This window comes from Phragmites australis, chromosome 9 (genome assembly GCF_958298935.1).
Source record: "Phragmites australis chromosome 9, lpPhrAust1.1, whole genome shotgun sequence".
Taxonomy (NCBI): Eukaryota; Viridiplantae; Streptophyta; class Magnoliopsida; order Poales; family Poaceae; genus Phragmites; species Phragmites australis.
In genome coordinates, this window is record NC_084929.1 from 2,430,157 (window position 1) to 2,451,891 (window position 21,735).

The window sequence follows — 21,735 nt, forward strand, 5'->3', positions numbered from 1 at the left end:
TTGCATGTGCTCTATCGCGCTCCGCCATTGCCACCTCAGCTCCACCGCCCTCCGCCCCTCCCACACTCCATAGCCATCGCCGTCTCGGCTCCACCGCCCTCTGCCCCTCCTGTGCTCCGTCGTCGCCACCCTCCGCGCCTCCCGTGCTTCGTCGCTACCGCCACCTGCGCCCTCTTGCATGTGGATTCACGGGCGAGTCTTGGGTCCCCGACGGGGCCAGGGCTGGGGCTTGTTTTAGACCCGGTAACCATTTCGGGGTCAGGTTGGATTTGAGGTATTAGATTCGGGTCGGGTGCGTTCTCGCTCCACCTGGCTCTAACCTGACTTGTTGCCAGCTTTAACTATGCGAAGAATGGTTTCCAAATTATCACATTCTTCAGTAATTTTTGTTTACTCAAGCATGCTTTAGTTGAACAGCGGTAAAAATCTAAAATTAGACAACATACATGAGCGTATTTACTGAAATAGACAACATGTTATCGTATTTATAATTTTAGTATTCGTATTCAGCACATCATTTACCGAAAATGGAATTTCGGTACATCGTACGCCAAAAAACCACAGGTACGGTTATATTCAGCACACCGTATGCCGAATATGACACTGTAGCATATATTCAGCACACCATGTGACAAGTACAGCACTGTAGCCTATATTTGGCACACCGTATGCTGAATACGATTGATATTCGGCACACGGTGTGCCGAATACGGGCTACAGTGCCGTATTCGCCACACGGTGTGGTGAATATGGGTTTTTCGGCGTACCGTGTACCGAAAATTCATTTTCGGTAAATGATGTGCCGAATACAGATACTAAATTTATAAATACAACAACATATTATCTATTTCGATAAATAAACTTATCTATGTTATCTAATTTTGAATTTTTACAGTTGAACAGCCGGATTGTAATAACGACTCGGTCTGTGTGTACCGTATGGCGCAGAGGCCAGAAACCGTTTCCATTATTTAAAAAAGCTAGTTCACCAGGTGCATGTGTGTATGGACACAAGTACCGATGCTGATGCCCGGTGTGTTGCTGTCGTCGTAGTTGGTTGTTGTTGTGTGTGTGAGAGAGGAACTGCGCAAGTAAATATCTTCCTTTATTTTGTCGATCAAAATATCCATTTTGTAATTCTTCAAAATTTAAGAAGAAGGCATTTGGAGTTGTTACATCTCGACGTATGTGGTCGATCAGTACTGGTCACCTGCTCCTTTCATCTCTGAAGGTGCATAACGCAGATGGTGGTCTCCACTGGTGCCCCTAGCAAGCACTCAGGTCATTAGCGATTGCGTGCGATGTATGTGCCACTGACAAGTGGGCCTAAATAGCTTCAAATCGCCAATCCACGACAGAACCACTGCATATATATTGACATATATATGCGCATTATTAGGAGGGAGGTGGTGAATTTGTAGCTAGGTACCAAATGGGCCTTTTCTGGGTCATGTGATGCATTTGTTTCTTGCTCCGTTTTGGGATTGATGCAAAATGACCTGACCAAATGGCACTTTCCAGTGTACAGCATATGATAGCAAACAGGTAGATCACTTGCCATAGCAGCCCGTGTGCCGCCAATTCTGTGCGCATCAGCTGTTGAAAGTATTACCTGGATGGACTCGATGTGGATCACACACAAAGTTTTCTTGACCTCTCTGATTGCACCATTGAAACCCTATGAGCATGCGTGCAAGGTTTTAAAATTTGATTCAAGACCGAATATCGAGCTCCGACGATTTCTTTGATATTCGCGGTTTTTGACAGTAATTCAGTGGAATTCGGTAGAAATCAGTCGAATTTTGTTAATTTTTTTAATTTTAAATTTGAACTTAACCGAAAACCTGTCGATTTCTGAATGCGAACCGCAGCAAATTGGTCGGTAACTGTGAATATCGAGTGGTTACCGACGCATTTTGAAACCATGCATGCATGTCACGTTTATAAATGATTTGCTTTGATCCCTCTTTTTATAGCACACGTTGCTTTGGTGCGAAATGGCACGGAGTACGGGAAAGAAGAGAGAGCCGATCAGAAACGAAGATCATGGAGCACATGGCACAGATAAAAACCGAGTCTTCATCCCCGAAAGAAACGTCAAAGTAGGATTTAGTAAATACATTTAAGGAATAATTAAAAGAGGATGTTTAAAAAAACAAAAAATGAAAGACAAAGATTTATAGATTTTTTTTCACGAACGAGACCCACACCCTTAACTTCAAAGGACTAGAGACACCTCAGGGGTGAGCGATACCCACCAGAGACAGGAACACATCACGAAAAGACAACATCCCCACATACAAACACCGGAGTTCGAATCCACGACAGCAGGCAAGGCCCCTCCGAGCCTTACTGCTGGGCTATTACCCGTTTGCATTTGTGAAACAAAAAATGAAAGACATAGATCGATAGATGTATGTGTGATTGGAATGAGCGATTGAATCGCCCTTATATATAGCTATAATCTAAATTAAACAAAATTAATTTCTAGGTACCTGTCAATATGATGCTCATCTTGTCTGTTGTAGGTGTCCAGGTATCCGTCATAGCCGGTTCTCTCCTATGTCAACAACAGCTAGTGTCGTTGGAAAGCGTTTTTTTCCAATTCTGTGGTTAGGCACGTAGAGATGTAAGCTAGTACGTACAAGTGTACAGCTGATGGAGTCAAGTCGTCGTGAGAATAATTCGTGAGATGATGTATGTGTGTAGTAAAATAGTTCGTCCGATGAGATAAAGCTATCCGGTGAGATAAAATTTAAGGAGCTGATCGTACTCCGAGTAACATATGTGTGTTTGCTTTGTGATCCTGGTTAGCATTGACTTAACTCGTTTGTGTCCAATGTAATCAGGGCTAGCTGCTGGCTCTATATATAATTCAGTAGCTACCGTATTGACATCTTTCTTTATGCGAATGAGACCGGATTATATTAACATCAAAGAGTGATCACATCTCCTGATTAAGCACAGAAGACCGTGATTACAAACAAATTACACCAAACATCAGCAGCTAGCGACGCTTCTGTAGAAAACAGTGTACTTGTATTATGCGACACACACATAGAGTAAAGTCAGTTCGGCTGCATACATCTCCTAATACAGAGAGGCTAAGATATGAAACTATTCCTATTCCATTGTCTGAAAAATGAGCAATGTTTCTTGCTAGACATGCAATATAGATCTATGGACCTAGTCAATACATGTACTACTCAAAGTATTTGATGCAGCGGCGGATCTTAAGGGGACGGGAGGGGTTTAAACCTCCCTACCGGCTGCTACTCCCTTCTTTTATTTTTTGTAAGAGGAGCAGATTAATTAGGAGATGAGATGGAGGAGGAGAAAGATCAGACCCCTTCATGATTACACTGTGTTCGCCACTGATCTGATGCATATGTGATATTTACGTACGGTGTGCGAGAATCGATCGAGCCATCTGATCAACCGAGACATACATTGGTCTACACGTATCTGATCATGAAAGCAAAAGGCTATGATTTGGAAAGAGAAAAGCAGGTGCAGTACCCATCCAACAGGCAGTGCCCTCTTTGTAAAATCCAATTAAGTTGAGATCAATCAAGGTCAGTAATTAGTCACCTGCGCATTATTAAGAACCAAATGATTGTGTCTGGTGGGCGGTAGCATCGACATTCTTCCGTTGGCGTTGTTATCGACAGACTCGATCAGAGAAGGAGCCTGCAGGGCTCAATTATATTAGCATAATTGAACAGAACCATCTCAACCTCACCAACTCATAATCGTGACTCTACGATCGATGTGGATCCACAATCGTGACTCTACGATCGATGCGGATGAACAAAAGCATTCTTATGACCGAGAGCGCGGCAATTCGAATTGATTTAACACCCTGCAAAGGTATACTCCTTTACCCACACACCCCGGATCCATCCTCTTGGCTCCCGAGGCAACCTTTCTCATACCCAGAACTATCCACTCGCAGAAACCCCTATGGCACCGGGGTTACCGCGAGTGTGTCTCGGACACCTTTGACTCTCCGCCAACTTACTTCTCCTCATTGTTTTTCATATACGTCATAGGGCCACAAGGTGAGCGTCAGTACGACGTATGGTACCTATCTTATCTTACCATTAGATCAGCATATGGTAAGTACGAAAAGTGCTAAAGCTAACGGCATCGACGGACGGTGCTTAACCGATGCAAGCGGTGTATGACATTCGGGTTCCTTTCTCGACCTACCCCTAGCACCGTTCACATCTCATCTCATCCTCATACTCAAACATCCCAGCATCTTAGTCATATCCTTAGTGAACAAGTAAATAAGCCCTAAGCACGTGAACGGGGATTGAACTACCGCTCGATTTCTACCGAAAGATCGATGCATTTTTAAGCATTTTGAGCGACTCTTAAGTTAGACAATAACAATATTATCAAGACTACAAGGATACAAGTTACCAACAAAACGAGAGAAAGATAATGCATCAACATAGGTTCTACCCATATCAACCCGACACTTAACTTATTACTATGCAAACATACATAAAGCATAGTTTATTACAACGGACACATATTGATCCAAAGTACTGAGAAGAGTATACTTAGATGCTTTCCTCTCTGATTATCTTCAAATCAAAAATCAACCACAAAACCTTTCCGCGAAAACCTATTACTCTCTAGAACGCCATTCACTAAAAGAATAAAAAAGCATCGCAATAAGTATATAACAAAATACCATAAAATATGCTTTATAATGCATAAAAATATTTTTTCTAGTTAGAACCAGTCATAAGAAGACTAGCACAATTAGTTTCACCAATTTTGGACTTGTAAAGAATTAACAATGAATTAATGAAGCTTTAATCTAATTAATTTATCTCTAAACGTTGATTAATTATTTCATGGTTGGGATATTTTTAATAGGTAGAGGAGATTATTATGAAACCAACAAAATAGATTTCATAATTTTTGGAGCTACAGAGAATTTATTATGAATTTTACAAGTTTTAGCAAAGAAAAAAATGTTTGATGAACAGTGCAATCCGGAACTTCCGGGCTCTGAAACTTCTGGGTGAACCTTCGGGTGGGGATTGTGACTCGAAACCTCCGGGTTGTGACCTGAAACCGTCGGGTGAGGTCAGAAATACTAATTTTCGCTGGGGATCTCTCCGGTAACGATTCCGACAGCTTTTGGGGTGGGAATTTTGGACATAGATTATCATCTTGACCTCCTCTACCATGTAGGACAACACACATAAGCCAAAAATAACCGGAGCTCAGCTATTACCTCTGATGGTGGCGGCGTCCATGGTTGGGCTCTTTTGAGCTCGATGCGGTAGATCCGGCCATGGGAATGAAATGGGAGGGGGTTGAGGTGCTCACCATGCCCTAACAATATTGCATCTCGGCCGTAGGAGTTGAGGAAGGGTCGGAGCTTGAGATGATGTCGAGGAGGGTGGTGGCTGGCTTGAGTAGAAAGAAGAGATGGCCGAGGTGCTTGAGCTCGATGGGGAGAACGACCTTCGACGAGCTACGGTGGGGGAGCTCGCCGGAGACATCCTCCATGGCCTCCCCTTGCTTCTCCTTCTTCTCTTGGCTCAGTTGGGGAGGGAGATGATGAGAGGATTAGGCCCTATCTTCCGTTAGGTAATGGTAAGTCGATTAGTGGAGACTCGACGTTGACGATCCAAGGCTTCCGATCAGGACAGAACGCAACCCTTGCAATCGCTACACCACTGCTCCATTGGTTATCAACCACGCACGGCACGATTGACCTCGCCAAGAAGGCTAATTCCTGCAAGCGAATCGAGAACACAAGCAAGAACACGGAAGAACACAATCTAAAATTGCAAATATGATTAAGCTCACGAGTTGAGGTTTCACAAACCGAATGACGGCGAAACTGTTCAATGACAGATTAATCTAAGCAAAACCTAAAAAGTCTATGACGACGGCTGCTAGATATATGAAGAGGGGCGTGCTAGGATTTTGGACGACCAGGGGGCGTCCACAACTTGGTCTTAAACCCGAACACATTTACAAGGCCCGATATAGCCCAAAATTGTGACACAGCATATTATTTTTATGACACAAAATAATCCACCATGAATGTGGAGCTAGGACCAGTTCCAAAACAAAGCTATCGTCCTTAGCTTTCCAATACATCAAAGAACACCTTATTTGGACTCCATATGAAGTAGTTATGGCTATTTTAGTGCGGCGCTGTCTGCTGAATCCGAACCGAGTTCCGACTCCGACTTGAAGTTGGCTTGAGCCCCGTCCGACTTGGCTGTTCTATAGGTGCTTCTCCCATATTCCTAAGCATAAAAAATTCACAAAAATTGAGTAGCATCTCATCCTTATAATTAGTAGTATGGACAGCGAGTAACGAATTCAACTCATGAGTTAAACGACGTGTACGAGCCCGTGTAATCGGTCCTTGTAATGGATCAATCACCGGAGGATCACTTGTAGCACGTATATCTAAATGAGTAATGTCCTCATCAGGAGAGAGCAGGTGGGAGAGGGAGAGAGTGTGAGAATGAGATAGAGAGGGAGTGGATGGGTGAGGGAGGGAGAGAGAGCACGGGTGGGGGAGGGGGCTGCTGCTGTGGAGAGAGGGAGGTGAGGTGGTGGGGCCGGCTAGCTAGGTGGGCCCCACATGCTAGAGAAAGAAGGTGCAAACTCAATTCTTTCTCTCTCGAATTTTCTTTCTCTTGCCCGATTGACTCAAAACGAGGTGTTTTAGTACTTAAAATAAAATTACTCAAAATTTAGACATGATGTTTATGATACATAATTATGCTTAAATACGTAATTATAGATTTCGGGCCGTAACAACATACTACTCCATATTGATCAGCATTTGGAACACCTTGAAAAGCATGATCCGAAAACGCATCTATGTTGCGCACCCACTCTTGAGAATGAGAACCATGATCGCACCAACTGTTGTACATCCAACTACGGTCTTCAACTGACAGGGTTGTTATTGTTAAAATAAACTAGAAATAAATAGTTATGTTAATGTCCATGTAATGCTAAGTCTTAAGAACCTTAGAAATTTTAAAATGTGTGGTGGTGTATGCAGTAACAGAAGCTATGGGGCATGTGAATCGTTCCAACACCTTTGGAAAATAGTTTGTTTGTTTAACACTTATATTGTACACCTTATCCATTTTTAACAAGAGTTCATAAGGCGGCACTGCAGTACCGAGGTTCTATCTAATGTGTATCTCACATGCAACATTTTTAAATCTACAATGTTATTAAACAATGAAACTCAGCTACTAAACAATGCAGCAGTATAGATCCCTAGTTATATCAATAATTAGTAAACTGAGCACCACACAATAAACAATTCATTTTAATACACAATTTGCATCACATGTGCACTCAAGAACAAAAGGAAATCAAGAAGGAGAGACTGAGCATACTTACTTCAGTGACAAGATGAAGTGGAATTTCCTCCATTGATCTCCCTTGTCTCCTGTATTGAACACCCGAAGTCCTCCTCAATCCCTCCTTAATTTGTTCCCGGTTGCACCTCCAACTAAATAACCAACACAAGATCAACTCAAATATGTTCCAAAACAACTATGCATCCAAATCTGGTCCAACGAATCAGGAAAAAGAATCGGAACAAGAAGATACCAACCTCTGTCAGGTAGGATTCATAGAAATTAGGGATTTCAGCTAGGGTTTAGGGTGGCCGGACTGAAAGGAAACACTGGGGACAAGTGAAGCAGGCTAGGAGGAGGGATTTCCGTCACTGATGATCCATCCGGCAACTGGAGGCAAGATTTACATGTAGCGATGGCTCCATCCTTCTACCGACAGTGGGCTAAAGGTCGGGGTCCCTTAGCTTCAGAGCTGTCTTGGTTGGGGGCAGCGAGGTCGTCAATCTTCTGGGGCGACAAGAGTGGTGGTGGTTGGGGGCGGCAAGCGTTGTGGTCATGGTGTTGTGATTGGGGGCAGAGAGGAGGAGGAGGAGGCATCTACTATTTTGACAAAGGAGAAGGAAGGGGAACACTACTGGGACTTGGTAAAATATTCTGTGTGTGCGCGGCTTCGTTCGCCATGTCAGTGGGGAGGCAAATGAAATTTTGGTCCAGCGTGGCATTGATTTGGCACAGTTCGGGCCCTCCCCCATAAAGTGTTCCCTACGAAATGGAAAAGAAAGTAGGGGAAACTTTTTTTCTTAGGAATCAAGAATCATAATGTAGGGATACTAAATATCCCTTCTATTGTTAAATGACTACTAGAGAAAGGAAAATTTTGTAAGGAACATTGTAGTTTCTAGTAGTGTTTCTACTGTCTTTCCAATTCTGTTCTCAACACTTTATCATCACACACTTGCTCTCCACTCTATGCAGGCCATGAGAACAAGTACCGAGAACAATCATCGATGGTAAACATCACCATGGCATCAAACACTTTTATAGACACCACAGAGGGTCAGCATCCATGGATCACAAAGAACTTACAATACCGATGGTGCTTGGAACCGTCATTCTTCTTGCTCTTCCTCTTTCATGGCCTCACCGGAGCCATCCTCTTCACCGTCTCCAATGTCTTTGTTGCGGTTGCCACCTCTGTAGACACTGGAATTCCACCGGTCACCACGGTGGACATGCTCACCACGCGCCACAACCATCACGCACCAACGGTACCAGCATACATGATGATCTTGGCACACTCTCCCTAAGCTGCTCATTTGCGCTGACGGCACATACCCCGCAGCGACCTCAAATGGCAACACCCCCACCCTCCTCAAATCCGAGGTTAGGGCGACGAGATCTAATGGATCCAGTGAAAGTGGCCCTCCTCCAACAAATGAGGACCCTCCCCCATGCCATGGTGGCACACCTAACGGACGGTCGTCACTCTGTGACAGCGTCCAAAGCCATCCACCCGGTTGAATGATCAATTTTAGTAACTGCAACAAGTAGTTGTAAATGTTTCTTGGAAGTACCCCTTCATTATATATCTATATCTATACACACACACACGCACGCACACACACACACACACATACATATACATACACACACCAACAGTGCAATGAAACATTACATTGATTTTACTCTCTACCGAGTACTTTCTAGTGTCTTTCTAATTCTGTTCTCAACATTGATAATAGGGGGCATGTCAAAAGAAGCAGATGACAAGTAAGACTTCCTACATTTGATTGAAGGTCCACCTCTCCCTGCACTCTTGGAGACTACAAGAAAGAGACTCTATCCTAGGGAACCTCCACAACAAGGCAAGGTTTTCAATGGGCAAAAGCCCCATCCAAGATGCCCCACTGCAAGAAGAAGCTCTTTGATCACCATCTATCACAAACATAGTGAAAAGACACGAGAAAATGCTAGTTTTCTTATTGAAGAGCCATGAATAAGCAAAGGTTCCCAAGACTGCAAATCCTTGTTCGTGTGGTTAGAGCAAAGGACTCAAAATCCTTCAGTGGTTTGAATCCATTGTCTGAATGAAAAAGCAGCGAGAGAAGAGAGCAGTAGCCACGAGTGATTGACCGATAAAGCCGCCAATTGAACTTCGTTGATTCAGTCGGTCAAATGTGTCAAAGGCTTCAAAATCTCTCTCTCTCTCTCTCTCTCTCTCTCTCTCTCTCTCTCTCTCTCTCTCTCTCTCATGCGGTCATCCTCGATGTCCCAATCATCGAAGCCGAGAAAAGAATTTTGAATCAGGACAATTGGGTAGCCAGTTCCAGCATAGGATGGATATGTAGGGAAGAAGCTCCTAGCATCTTTTAGAATGATTTATGTTTCCTATTCTAGTCTTGCAAGATCCGAATATGATTGAAAGGCAATGAATGTCGAAAGGTTCCATAGGATTTTTTACCCACCCCTGAATAATCAATAAGGTGCGGGCACGTTGGAACAATCCTGCTTTAAAAGCTCAACCTCAGAGGAATCTGTTTTTGCTAGTCCAATGACTTGGCATAAAAAGCGAGTTGGGTTCTCCTTCATGTGGTGCACTCCTGCTTCTTCATACCTAAAAGATGTTTGAATTGCTATAAGGAAAAGCTTTTTGCTGTCGAATGAAGGTCTTACGTCGGCTAAGAAGATAGAAAATGCCATCTATTTTGCGGTCCTGGAGATCAGAGATATATGAGTTCTCCGTCCCGGTTTCCTTGTTTGGAGTGGGTGCTTGCAAGGTCAATGTAGATAATTTGATTCTTTCATGAAGATAGAGGTAGGGTAAAGATGTATTGGTTGAGTCATTCACTAAACAACTAGGATCAAGACCCGACCCCTAAAGTAGAGTCTATTTAGTAAGTAGTATGTGGTCGTAAATCGAGCAAATCGACTCAAGGGTTTCTGTTGGCTCATGATCTATGTACCCACAATAGGGATTATATTCCTCAATACCGATAAACTACCTCAAGTCATCAATATCTTTCATTCTGAATAGGGATGGAAATCCTACCCGCGGGTTCGGGTACCCATGGGTCCCACGCCTCACGCGCATCATGGGTCGAGTATCCGCGAAGCTTCGGGTCGGGTACATGATTTATATTCTGTCTGTGGATACCCATGGGCATACCCGATATGCATTATTAACCTAGTCCACTATCCAATTGTTAACCCTAGCCCAGTCCATTCCACCCCAATGGCCCAACCCCCACCCCTAGTCCCCTACCCACCCACCCACCCAGCCCCCACCCCTAGTCCCCCACCCTCATCCCCATCCCCGCCCCGACTGAACCGGCCGGCTACGCCAAGCCACGCCCACCCATGCCTCTCACCCAACCGCCCGTCGCTGCCAAGCTGCAACCCGCCCACGCCCTCCCCAGATGCTTGTGGCCCGCCTGTGCCCCTTCCCTAGTCGGCCCTTGCCGTCTGCCCATGGTAGTCGTCACCGGCCACCTACAATCGTCCCCCAGCCGACCATCACTGCTACTTCACGTCCCGCTCCGGCGCTCCCACATGGTAGGCCGTCGTGCAGGCCGCCCGCTCGCCCACTCGCGCCGTGCTATCATCGCCCGCCCGTGCCTCTCCCCCAGCCGACCGCCACCGCTCACCCATGCCATGCCATCACCGCCAACCCGCTTCCCTTCCCCAGCTGACTGATGTTGACGTTTGGGCCCCCAGCCGGCTGCCACCGTCGCCGCATATCCATCCACATCATGGGCATGCTGCAGATCCATCCATCCACCCGCGCCTCTCCCCTGGGACGAACAGTGGTACCCACGGGGGACCCGACGGGTTTCGGGTATCTGACGGGCACGAGCACAAGTACGAAAATTTTCCCGTCACCCATCACGGGTGCGGCTAAGGGCAAACGATTCGGGTGGAGGGTCGAGCACGGATCTACTTCGTCCGAACTCGACCCGACCCATTGCCATCCCTAATTCTGAAATGTTTCTGAAGGTGTGAAAAAAGAAAGAAAGCTCCCAATTAACAATGCATGCTTTTTTAATGTTATTTTCTTAGACCAGAAAAATAACCATACCATAAGTCATATAACAAACAAACAAACAATGATCACACGAGCTCTTTCTGAATCCAGCTTCATTCACCATGTCCATCTTGAATTTTGCAAACCGACGCTCTAGGTGCTTGTTTGAGACTATATAAGGCTCCCCATATGTCTTGATCAAGGCCAAGAGCTATCAAAAACAAAGTCCACCTGTGAGTGAAATCTTCGAACATGACATTCTCTTACTAGTTGCGGAGTTTTTTTTTTCTCTTGAAACGATGGCATGAGCTCTGCCGATTTTATATTAGAAGAAGAGAGTTGATCCAATTTATAAGAGAAATCGGACCCGAAAACTATACAATTGCACACTTAATTAGAGGGAAAACCGGCGAAAAACCCCAAACGACACAACGAAGCATACATTTGCGGAGTTTTTTCTTGTTTTTTTTTTGTTTTGGTGTGCTCTTCCTTTTTTTGCATAGAAAGAAGGGTATCCAAATGAAAACTGCACTAAAGGATCAACAAAGCATAATCTACTTAAGTACTAACAAAATGAATTGTATAAAATCGTCCTTTTATTGAATAACATTTGTAAAAATCACAAGAAGCACTGCGTTCTTTTGGACCCAGAGGAAAGCCCATTTATGTATCCAGCCCATTGTTCGTTTATGTATCCAGCCCATTGTTCGTTTATGTCAGAGCTCGGAAGTTTGACGGACATAAAGAATCCACCAACCACTGCGGAAGCACAGCATAGCCTGCAACCCTGCGTTACAGGGAGGCGCTCTATCGAGAAGAGGAGAATCTGAGCCAGAGAGAGAGAGAGAGAATGGGAGCTCGCCGGAGAATGGGAGCTCGCCGGAGGTGCTTGATTGGTCGAGATGTTGAGTTGGTTGGACGGTTGGTTGGAACGTGGGCAAGACTGGCCCGGGAGGGTCACACCACACACACAGCACCGCCCCGCATCATGCATGAACGCCAGCTCCTTGCGCGTCCACGTCATCATTAGCCTTCGCAATGACCACCTCCTCCTGTGCTCCACGCGCCATCCTCTTCTCGCGGTCGGCGCAGACCCACGCCTTCCTCCACCTTCCTTGCAGTTGCACATGCACTTCCCCTGAATCTCTCTCTCTCTCTCTCTCTCTCTCTCTCTCTCTCTCTCTCTCTCTCTCTCTCTCTCTCTCTCTCTCGGCAAGTCGGCATCTTTATATAGTGACACATCCCTCATCAGCAGAAGAGTATCGACAAGGCAACACAAGATCTCGACCAATCAAGCAACAGTTAATTGCCAAGAACACAGGCACCTAGCTAGCTGATCGATCAAGCTCATCGATGGAGACACAAAAGGACGCGTCGTCATCCCTTGAGAGGAGCCTCTCCACCGTCACCTACTGGTCAGTCCTCCCTCGCATTCCCTTCTCGATCGGCTTCCTGCGTGCTCCGATCTTGAGCTCTTGGCTGACAAGCAAGCGTGCGCGTGGCAGCTGCGGCGCGTGCGGGTACGACCTCAGGCTGCGCTCCTCGGACCGCAACACGGCGGGCATCGTGGTTGGCGGCTACGGCCGCGCGGTGCGCCGCGGCGTGGTGGCGTTCGACGCCATCGACGACGCGCGGTTCGGCCACGCCGACGAGTTCCGGTGCGTCGACGTCCGCGCACGCAGGCTCTTCGTGCGCCGCACCCGCCTGCTCTGCCGCAAGTGCGGCAAGAGCCTCGGCTTCGGTTACGACGACCGGGGCGACGGCAGCGGCAACAAGTCACCGCGCTACGACATCAAGATCCGCGCGCTCCAGCCACTCGCCCACGACGACGCCAACTCCTCGCCTGCGCCGCCTGATGCCTGATCGCCGCCTGTTCCGTGCCGTGCAGATTTGCTCGTGTTTTTCTTTGCAAGTCGCTGTCGCTGGTGTTTTTGTCTGCAAGTCGCTCGCTTGCAACTCAAGAAATGTACAAACCCATGGTCTCGCTTTCTTCACCTTCTTTTCTTTCTATATTTTTTATTTAAAAGAAAAAGGGAATTCGTTGATCTTGACTCCTTGTTTCATATGGAAACGCGTTGTTTTGGGTTGTTGAACCAGCCTGGCAGACTCAGCCTCACACAAGAAAAGTCAAAAGCTTGTTGTGCCTGTTCCCATGTTGTGTTGTACTTGTGATTTATTTTAAAATATGAAATTCATAAATAAAAATAAAAAGATACATAATTAATGCAAACTTGAATATTTGTCCATAAATACGAAAATGCATAAATAAAACTTAAGAAATACATAATAGCAAACTTGAGTACGTGTGAGTAAAAAATTAGGAATTGTTGGTGCAATTTATTAGCATGCCTTGAACCCCTCCACTTCATCTCCATTCCTCTTTGCTTTCGCATGACTCTCTAAGATTTCCGAGCGATGTCTACATGATCCGACAAAATAACATGTGTGTATGCTTCTAATGATCATGGTGAAGGTTACGATTTGATGCGATTTCCTAGCAACTTAATAGATTGCTTGCTCTTGTGTTCATTGACGATTAGTCCAATCTTTTGTCGTGATTAATATAATTTCAGCAGATGAACCAGCAGAATGAGGTCCTTTCTTCGTCTTCCTGTGATTGCATTAACGATGATGTCATTGCTTAGTTGCAGAGCTTTGTGGGGAAGAAAATTCTATAAGATCCGATATCACAGAAAGATCCTCTCTTGTGTATGACATGTGTCACCCTCTTTCCTCTCAGTTGCATGTGTCAAACCGTTGGATTAGAGATGACGACATGGATTGGGGGTCTCATATGGATCTTTCGGTGAAGAATCTCATAGAATTTCCTTTCGCTTCATGGTGCACGCTACCGCCTGTGCCTAGTACTTGAGACTCGCCTTAACCTCATCTGGGATGTCCCCTGCAACAACATATTGAATAACACATGAGCTTGATAACCATCGAAGAGCATAGTAGGCTGAACAAATCATCAAATTGTTCAATTATTGTCTTAGAAAATTTCTAGACTGGTTTCTACAAGATTGGCATGAATCAAGAAATGAGTTTTTGCTAAGGTTCACAGGATCTTCAACATATTTGCTTTTTTGTCCACATCGAAAATCAAGAACATCTAATCATCAACAAGCATATGTTGAACAATTGGCGCTTACCAGGGCTGGAGATCATCCCATTGGTGGCGACGGGCTATGCCGGCAAGGCTAGCGCCGACACCATCGGAGCCTCCTCAGCCTTGCTTAGCTGGTGATGCTCGTCCAAGAGCTCAAGCGTGGGGAGCATGCCGTAGAGCTCGGGGATCTCGTGGTAGTTGAAGCTAAACCCTAGATCGATGCACCCCTTTAGCTCCTTCAGGTCGTCGTCCATCAGGCTCCTCGCTCTCCTCATCCCGCCACCTTCTCCAACGGTGGAAGATGCGCCATCAGAGGAGCCCTCCTCATCGGTGACCACGACAGGCCACGACACCCAACACAGGCACGCCGCCTCCTGCTGCAGCATGTGCTACACGTCCTTCGTGGTTGGAGTCAAAGCTCCACATCATCGCACTGGCGAAGATGGCTAGGGTTTGGGGAGAGAGGAGCAACGAAGGGAGAAGAGTCATTGATTAGTCGGGTTGCACGGGGGGTGGGGGACTGGTGGGTGGGGTGGTAGGTAATTTTCTTGAAACTGTGATGGGCACAATGGTTATTTCGCGGTTTACAATCTACTAAAAGATGATATGAGATGGATTGCTAGATTGTGACAATCTGAAATCCAGATTGCTACAATATGTGGCAAGTTGTCTATTTGTTACAGCTAGAGATTATGAGATATTGTAACCACAATCTCTAGCTGAAATAAACAGGGTCTAAGACTGAAAAACCAATGACCGAAAAATCTTATTTAGCACGCTAAATGTTAATGTGTCTAGGTGCAGGGACATGCAGATCAATTTCGCCTATTTATTTATCAATGTATCCACATCTCTGTTGTTTCAAAGTACATTTTAGTAACATTTTGATTACAATGATTCTAAATTTAAACATATGAGAATGTGGATAGATTGAAACATAACTGCCAACAAAAAATATCATTATTACTAACATGAGCATTTCAAAAGTGAATATGACAGAACATATGCTACTCATATTCACAAGGATATCATATATGACAATTGACATTAAAAGGTGGAATAGCACATGGACAAAAATAGCAAGTGTTAAAGGAATAAAATTGCTCTCAATGCTAGTTACCGAATTAATGACCACTCAACACATACTAAGCTTTACTAATTAGTGTGACACCACAAGAGCTAAGCCGAGATACCCAAGCTACTAATCAAGCCTATCATGCATATATCTCACCACCGAAGCCAACAAAACAAGGCTGAAAAACAGAACAGAGAGATAAAAGAAGCAAAACCTCACAAAGATAGACAGGAACATAAACCAGCAACTGCAGCCTAACTCAAGTGCACAAATGTCACACTAATCACACTTAGCCCGCTATCATCACAAAGCATCATACGCATCTCAAATAGCATGTAAGTTTATCAATCATAACAAAAATAATCAAGTACAAGCATGCTAGATAGTAAATAATAGAGGGAGGGTTGGAACGAGCTTACAATCCAGTGATGAAGCCGAAGACAAGGCGCGCAGTTGCGTTGTCCCAGAAAATAGAAACACCCCCCCTATGTCGAGGTCAACATGGTGTATGTTCTCGTAGATACAATGTCGTTATACCAGCTACAAGACACACTGCAACTGGTACCCAAGGAGCATAAATCACCGCAAGGTCTAGCTCTGGGCCAGGGAGGAGATGTCGAACACTAGCCTGAGACAATCAACGTCGGAGTGAGATAACCACGAGCAGAGTAGATACACAAGGCGAGCTCCATAGCAAAGTCGTGCACGCGACTTAGCCATCGCATGCATAGCAAGCGCACAGCGAGGTCTCCACCTGCAGAAACGTGCACGAAGGCGCGGCCTAGACCACCACAGCACCGTCACCGCCACGGCCAAAACACGCACAGACGTGTGACCCGGAGACCGAGCAACGCCATGCACAAAGAGTCCAAATGCTTCGCGTCCGAGCCCGCACAGACCAGCAAGCACAAGACGTTGAAGCACAAGACAAGAGGAGGTGCACCAGGGCATCGTGAGCACCCTAACTGGAGCCGATGGGGCGTAGACGCAGGACAGGTGAAGAGAAGTGCCAAAGAGGAGGGTGGAGAGGTGAGAGCCTGAGGAGAAGGTGGAGAACTCGAAGAGGATAGATCCAGAGAGGAGGAACCGCAATGGTTTTATCCACCCGAGCCACGAGCAAGCGCATGCCACCCCTCTCATCCGATTTCGCCATGAGGACGAACGGTCGTCGGCTAGGGCGGAGACACCGAGTCTCGCGAGTGCGACAGCCCCCCTCCTAGAAGCCTGGCTCAAGAGGTCAAGGAGGTGGCTGGGCCAAGTGGGGTGCTCAGCCATTTGGACCTAGAAGCGGCCCACTTGTCCAAGGTCTCCTCCTCCCTTTTTTCTTTTTTTTTTTTATGGAATTTGCTCAGATTCAAATTTGACTTAATATTCAAAATCGAATTTTAAAGGGAAAATCCCCTCAAATCCCAACAGTCTCAACTTCCAACGCACGTGCGAGCTGCAACCTGAACCAAGAAACAAGGCGGCCTGCATCCATCATCGATTCTGAGTCCGTTGACCACGCGGATACCAAAACTGAAACTTGATTCCACTGAGCAGTAGTAGGCGACTCTGTCCCATAAGAAATAAAAAGAGCGGAGACTGGCATAACCAGCCTGTGAACACGGTTGCAGAGATTGGAGACAGCATATGCATGCATTTGAGTTCATGGGATGTAACTCACCGTTATGCGGCTACAAAGACACAGATTGTCACCTGTTGTCAGGCTGAAGAAACCAGCCTCTTCATTCACAAGTTGAATTGAATATCCTCCAGGAAAATCCTGGCCATCAGCGTGGAATCCGAACTCCCAGCTGTGCTCATCTCATACTCAATGCATGCTTATCGTCGTCGAGGAATACCTGCAATTTGGAAACAGCACAGAAGCTACACCACCTTTTCTCCCTTCTTTCTCACTTCTCAGCGAGGAGAGGAAGGATACGATGGGCTTTATTGTGAGTTTGGCACTTTGGTGTGGACCAAGTGCCTTAAGATTGCTCACTAGCCCCTTCCAGGCATAAGGAACCTGACAGCACGACTCCCATGCACCTAGGAATAGGATGCCTTATTGCTTTGCCTAGCATGTTCAACAATGCAGCCTAAGATCAAAATCACAGAATAAACACACAAAAGCATATGATTCAACTGAACTAAGTAAATAAACAGGCATATGACTGCTGCTTTGCTCCTATAGTTCTGAGTCTGAAAGATACATGACTGGTGATTTATCCTCAGTATACCGGTGCTTCACAGTGCATAACTAGAATGAACCAAGTAACCTTATTTTACACCACGTACCAGTGTACTGATTCCAATAAGAACAATTCATTTCCATTAAACTACTCGGTTGAAAGTACAGGTCGTATATGACAGTGAGCACACCAAAAAAGGACCGAAGCAACGGGGCCATGTGTTCTTTTGGACAGAAAAGGTATGTATTTTCAGACACAGATAGCATATACATTATGATGAAAATGAAGGTGTTGTCAGATTTTAAACCTATCAAAAAAATGTTCTTTCAACTGCACCAATCACAGTTTAAAATTATTTGTGAACTTATATATTTTAGGGGATTCACAAAATGGTGGACTCCATTATAATAGGTTTATAACATTATTTTGGTGTCGAAGGAATATCTGATTACCAAACATTGGGTTATTGGTACAGTCAATACGCCTAATGAGGGGCCTAACTATATCACTTGTAGATGCTACATATATTAAAGAACAAATAATCCACATAACTGGACGCCAAGAAAATGCTAATTGTTCATGTTCTGCATTGCCTCATAACCAGCAGCGATTTCTTACAACCTTTTTTCTGTTTGTTGTAAAAATTCTTATCTGGATTATGTTGTGACGCCAACTTCTTGTAGTCATGTTCAATAGCAGAAACTAATTGTCTTTGGAACCTGAGGCACAATGTTGTAACGATCTTTTCTTTTGCTCAATTATTTTCTCAGTTTCTCACAAATGTCCCTTGTATGTATCTTCCTTTCCATCTGAGCATCTTCACGATGATAAAATAGTAAGAAGTAAACCTTGCGAGAACAGAGCTGATTATCTAGCCTGCCAAATATAAGTCTTCATTTTGCTTTCTCATGAAGCAGAAGAGGAAAAGCAAGTCTGTTCTACTTGCTATTGTACAGTGTACCTTAAAAGAAAGTTTGTTGCCTCCAGTTACATAACCAATAGCATATGACATATTATTCGTGATATTGGCAAATTTGTGGCATTCTGACAGATGATTTTGCAATTTGAATCAAACTACAGTGCCAAAGAAGGCCATATATTCTGTAGCTGTCATGACTGCTGGAGGTCAATCTTTGAGAACTTCTGCAGCTGCCATGACTTCTTAAGGTCAGTCTATGAGACAATAAGAACAATGGGACGCATGGCAGTAGTTTGAGAGAAACAATATGTTCATTGATTTCACTGCATTGGATTTCAGAAAAAAATCACTGACTTACTATTATCCCCACTCCAACATTGATGTGATTTTAGCCACTTGGTTTTGGTGTTCAAATACTTGCCGTTTTGGTTCTCGGACTTTGAGATACCATTTTCACTTTTTCACCATATACTGCTATTATTTGCTTATTGGTAGTGGTGTTGAAGAGATAAGTATGCAAACTAATGAGCAAGTATCTAGTAGTAACAATTAATGAGGACTTGTTCCATTTTTGAAGTGAGCCGTTTCATCTGAACAAAGACCTAGCATTTTGCACTGAATGGGCAGTAATTCGAACCTTAAGCAGCAAGAAATTTCTATAATTTGTATAACATATCAAATCAAATGCTAAGAAGACTTTCCCTAAACAAAACACCAAATGCTTGGACCAGGACCAGCATCTTACAGGATGCGGTCCGCGACGTGTGAATGATGTGTAGGCGATGGTGTCCTTGCTACGGAACTCGGATGGCGAAAGATTCTCAAGCTCCTTACCAATCTACGGGATAAGACTATTGTGAGATGGGTCACGGCGGCGTCAGAAACAGCCGGAAATGAGATGGAGCCAAAGCCAACAGAGCAGATCAACCAACCGCGGAGCAAAACAGGCCAGCAACCGATCAACAGCGCGAAATCGGACCTGAGCAGATCCAGAACGCGGTTGCAAGCCGCGAAGAGGGAGGATGAGATGCCGCACCAACCTTCCGCGGGATCGGGGCTCGGAACGCGGCAGTAACAGCGGACCACCGTCTCCGGCTCCCGCTCCCCCTTTCTCAGCACCCTCCTGGCCTCCTCCTCCTCCTCCTCCTCCTGCTCGTCAATTCATCATCGTCCTCGCGATCGGCCGGCAACTTTTCAAGTTTTCCGGAGTTTTTTTTTTTTTGATACAGCAAGAAGCGAACGGCGATGTCACCGGTGGGAAGGGTTGAAGTGGAATTGACTATTCGTTTCTATCCTGTCAGAGAGGGCCCCGCCTCGTACACCAAGCGAAGGAAAAAATTGATTATATATATCAAAGTTGATTAATTTTTAATAATATATTTATAATTAATTATCGTTCGATAACACGTGAGACGTATCTTGTAAGGATTCGTTTATAACCAAATTTTATATTAAATAAGAAAAGTAGATACTAAATTTTATTATAAACTAATTTACCATATAATCAAAAGATAATTAACTCTGAACATATTATCAAATTTTTAGAAATACAATCAATTTCCCTAAGCCCAAGCCCGAGTGTCCGTCAACTCTTGGTTGACTTTACCCTGAGCTCACCGTTTTCTTCTTGCGTTCAAACTCAATTGATTAATAGCCATCAATCCTTGCATAAATCGAATTGGATGCAACAGAACATTGTTCCTCGACACGATAAGTTTTAATCCTTGCAAGTAATACAAATTTCCTACGCCCTCACAACCAGTATTTGGTTTGATAAGTCAGTTCATAATCAGCCAACCCCCCACCCCTTAAATTTCTCGTTTAAGTTTTCGCAGCGGTAACGAAGACAAACATATTTAACTTGCGGCTTTTCGCCTCAAAGAACATGTTTTAAGTAAGGAGGATTCTTACGCAAACCCTCACATCTTACGCTAAGTGAAAAACAAATAAATAAGTCACTGATTATAATAACAACAGGTCATAGCTATGACCTGTCATTAATAACAAATTATCGGTGTCGGATCATCTAGACCAGTCATAGATGCCGGAACAAAGTTATGACATGTTATCTATGATGACGAATCATCCTAGTCAGTCATTAGTGACGAGCCCAGTTGTGACCTATCACCCATAACTAACTCATCATTAACGTATTATCCTAAACAGTCATTAGTGATGGATCAAGTTGTGACATATCACTAGTGACTAACTCATCAGTGACAGGTCATCCTAGACACACGTTATTAATGATAATATTTACAAATACTTGGCTCATATATGATGCTATAATTAACCATATACATATTCCCGATGCCGTATTATATATATATCCCTACATATTCATATATTTAGGTTTATATATATATATATATATATATATACATAATATTTATGATTGTTTTTATACATAGAGCTTGGTGCAAAAGTACATATACTCTTGATCTATACTATATGTGTATATATATGTATAGTGATACAAATATATACTTATATATGTGTATACACATGGTATATCTATATACTCTAATTATTCTATGTTATTTTTATCTAATTGTCAGGTGTGTGTATATATACACAATACAATATTGGGAAACATTCTTATGGTGCTAAAAAATTTATTTTTATTTATTTTCTTTTTTTTACCCTAGAAACACTAAGATAAGAACTATTATATATTTTTTCTCAATTTTGATATAAGGGGTGGTGGTTATGGATATAAACGTGTGTTCCAAAACGGTGTAGAAACTTCAGCGGGCGAGAACTCAATCTTCTAGGCTGTTTTTGACCTAATTTTTTTTTACCGAACCTGATAAAGTGGGGAGGAGAAACGGATGTAACATTTTACATAGATGTCTGCAAAGTAAAAAAATGTTAAAATCGGAGTTCGTATACAAAAATTATATCTATTTTTACCAAAATTCTTCCGAATCACTTTTCAAATTACAATTCGGCAAAAAAAAAAGACATAAGTGACGGTCATAACTATGATCCATCACTTATGATTTATCATAATTAATGAGTTACGGTTACGATCCGTCACTTATGATCTTTTATATAAAAAGTTAAA

The 21,735-nt window shown here is 44.0% G+C and overlaps 1 protein-coding gene and 1 pseudogene across 1 annotated transcript; one reads left to right on the top strand and one right to left on the bottom strand.

Annotated features, from left to right (window-relative positions):
- Positions 1 to 12,265: 12,265 nt before the first annotated feature.
- Positions 12,266 to 13,495, top strand: LOC133928378 (uncharacterized protein At4g08330, chloroplastic-like). The gene is made up of 2 exons (XM_062374684.1): positions 12,266 to 12,806; positions 12,897 to 13,495. The coding sequence occupies exons 1-2, from the start codon at positions 12,745 to 12,747 to the stop codon at positions 13,252 to 13,254; spliced, it is 420 nt and encodes a 139-aa protein (XP_062230668.1). The 5' UTR covers positions 12,266 to 12,744; the 3' UTR covers positions 13,255 to 13,495.
- A 712-nt stretch (positions 13,496 to 14,207) lies between these two features.
- On the bottom strand, positions 14,208 to 15,215 carry LOC133929617 (uncharacterized; annotated as a pseudogene).
- Positions 15,216 to 21,735: the final 6,520 nt, after the last annotated feature.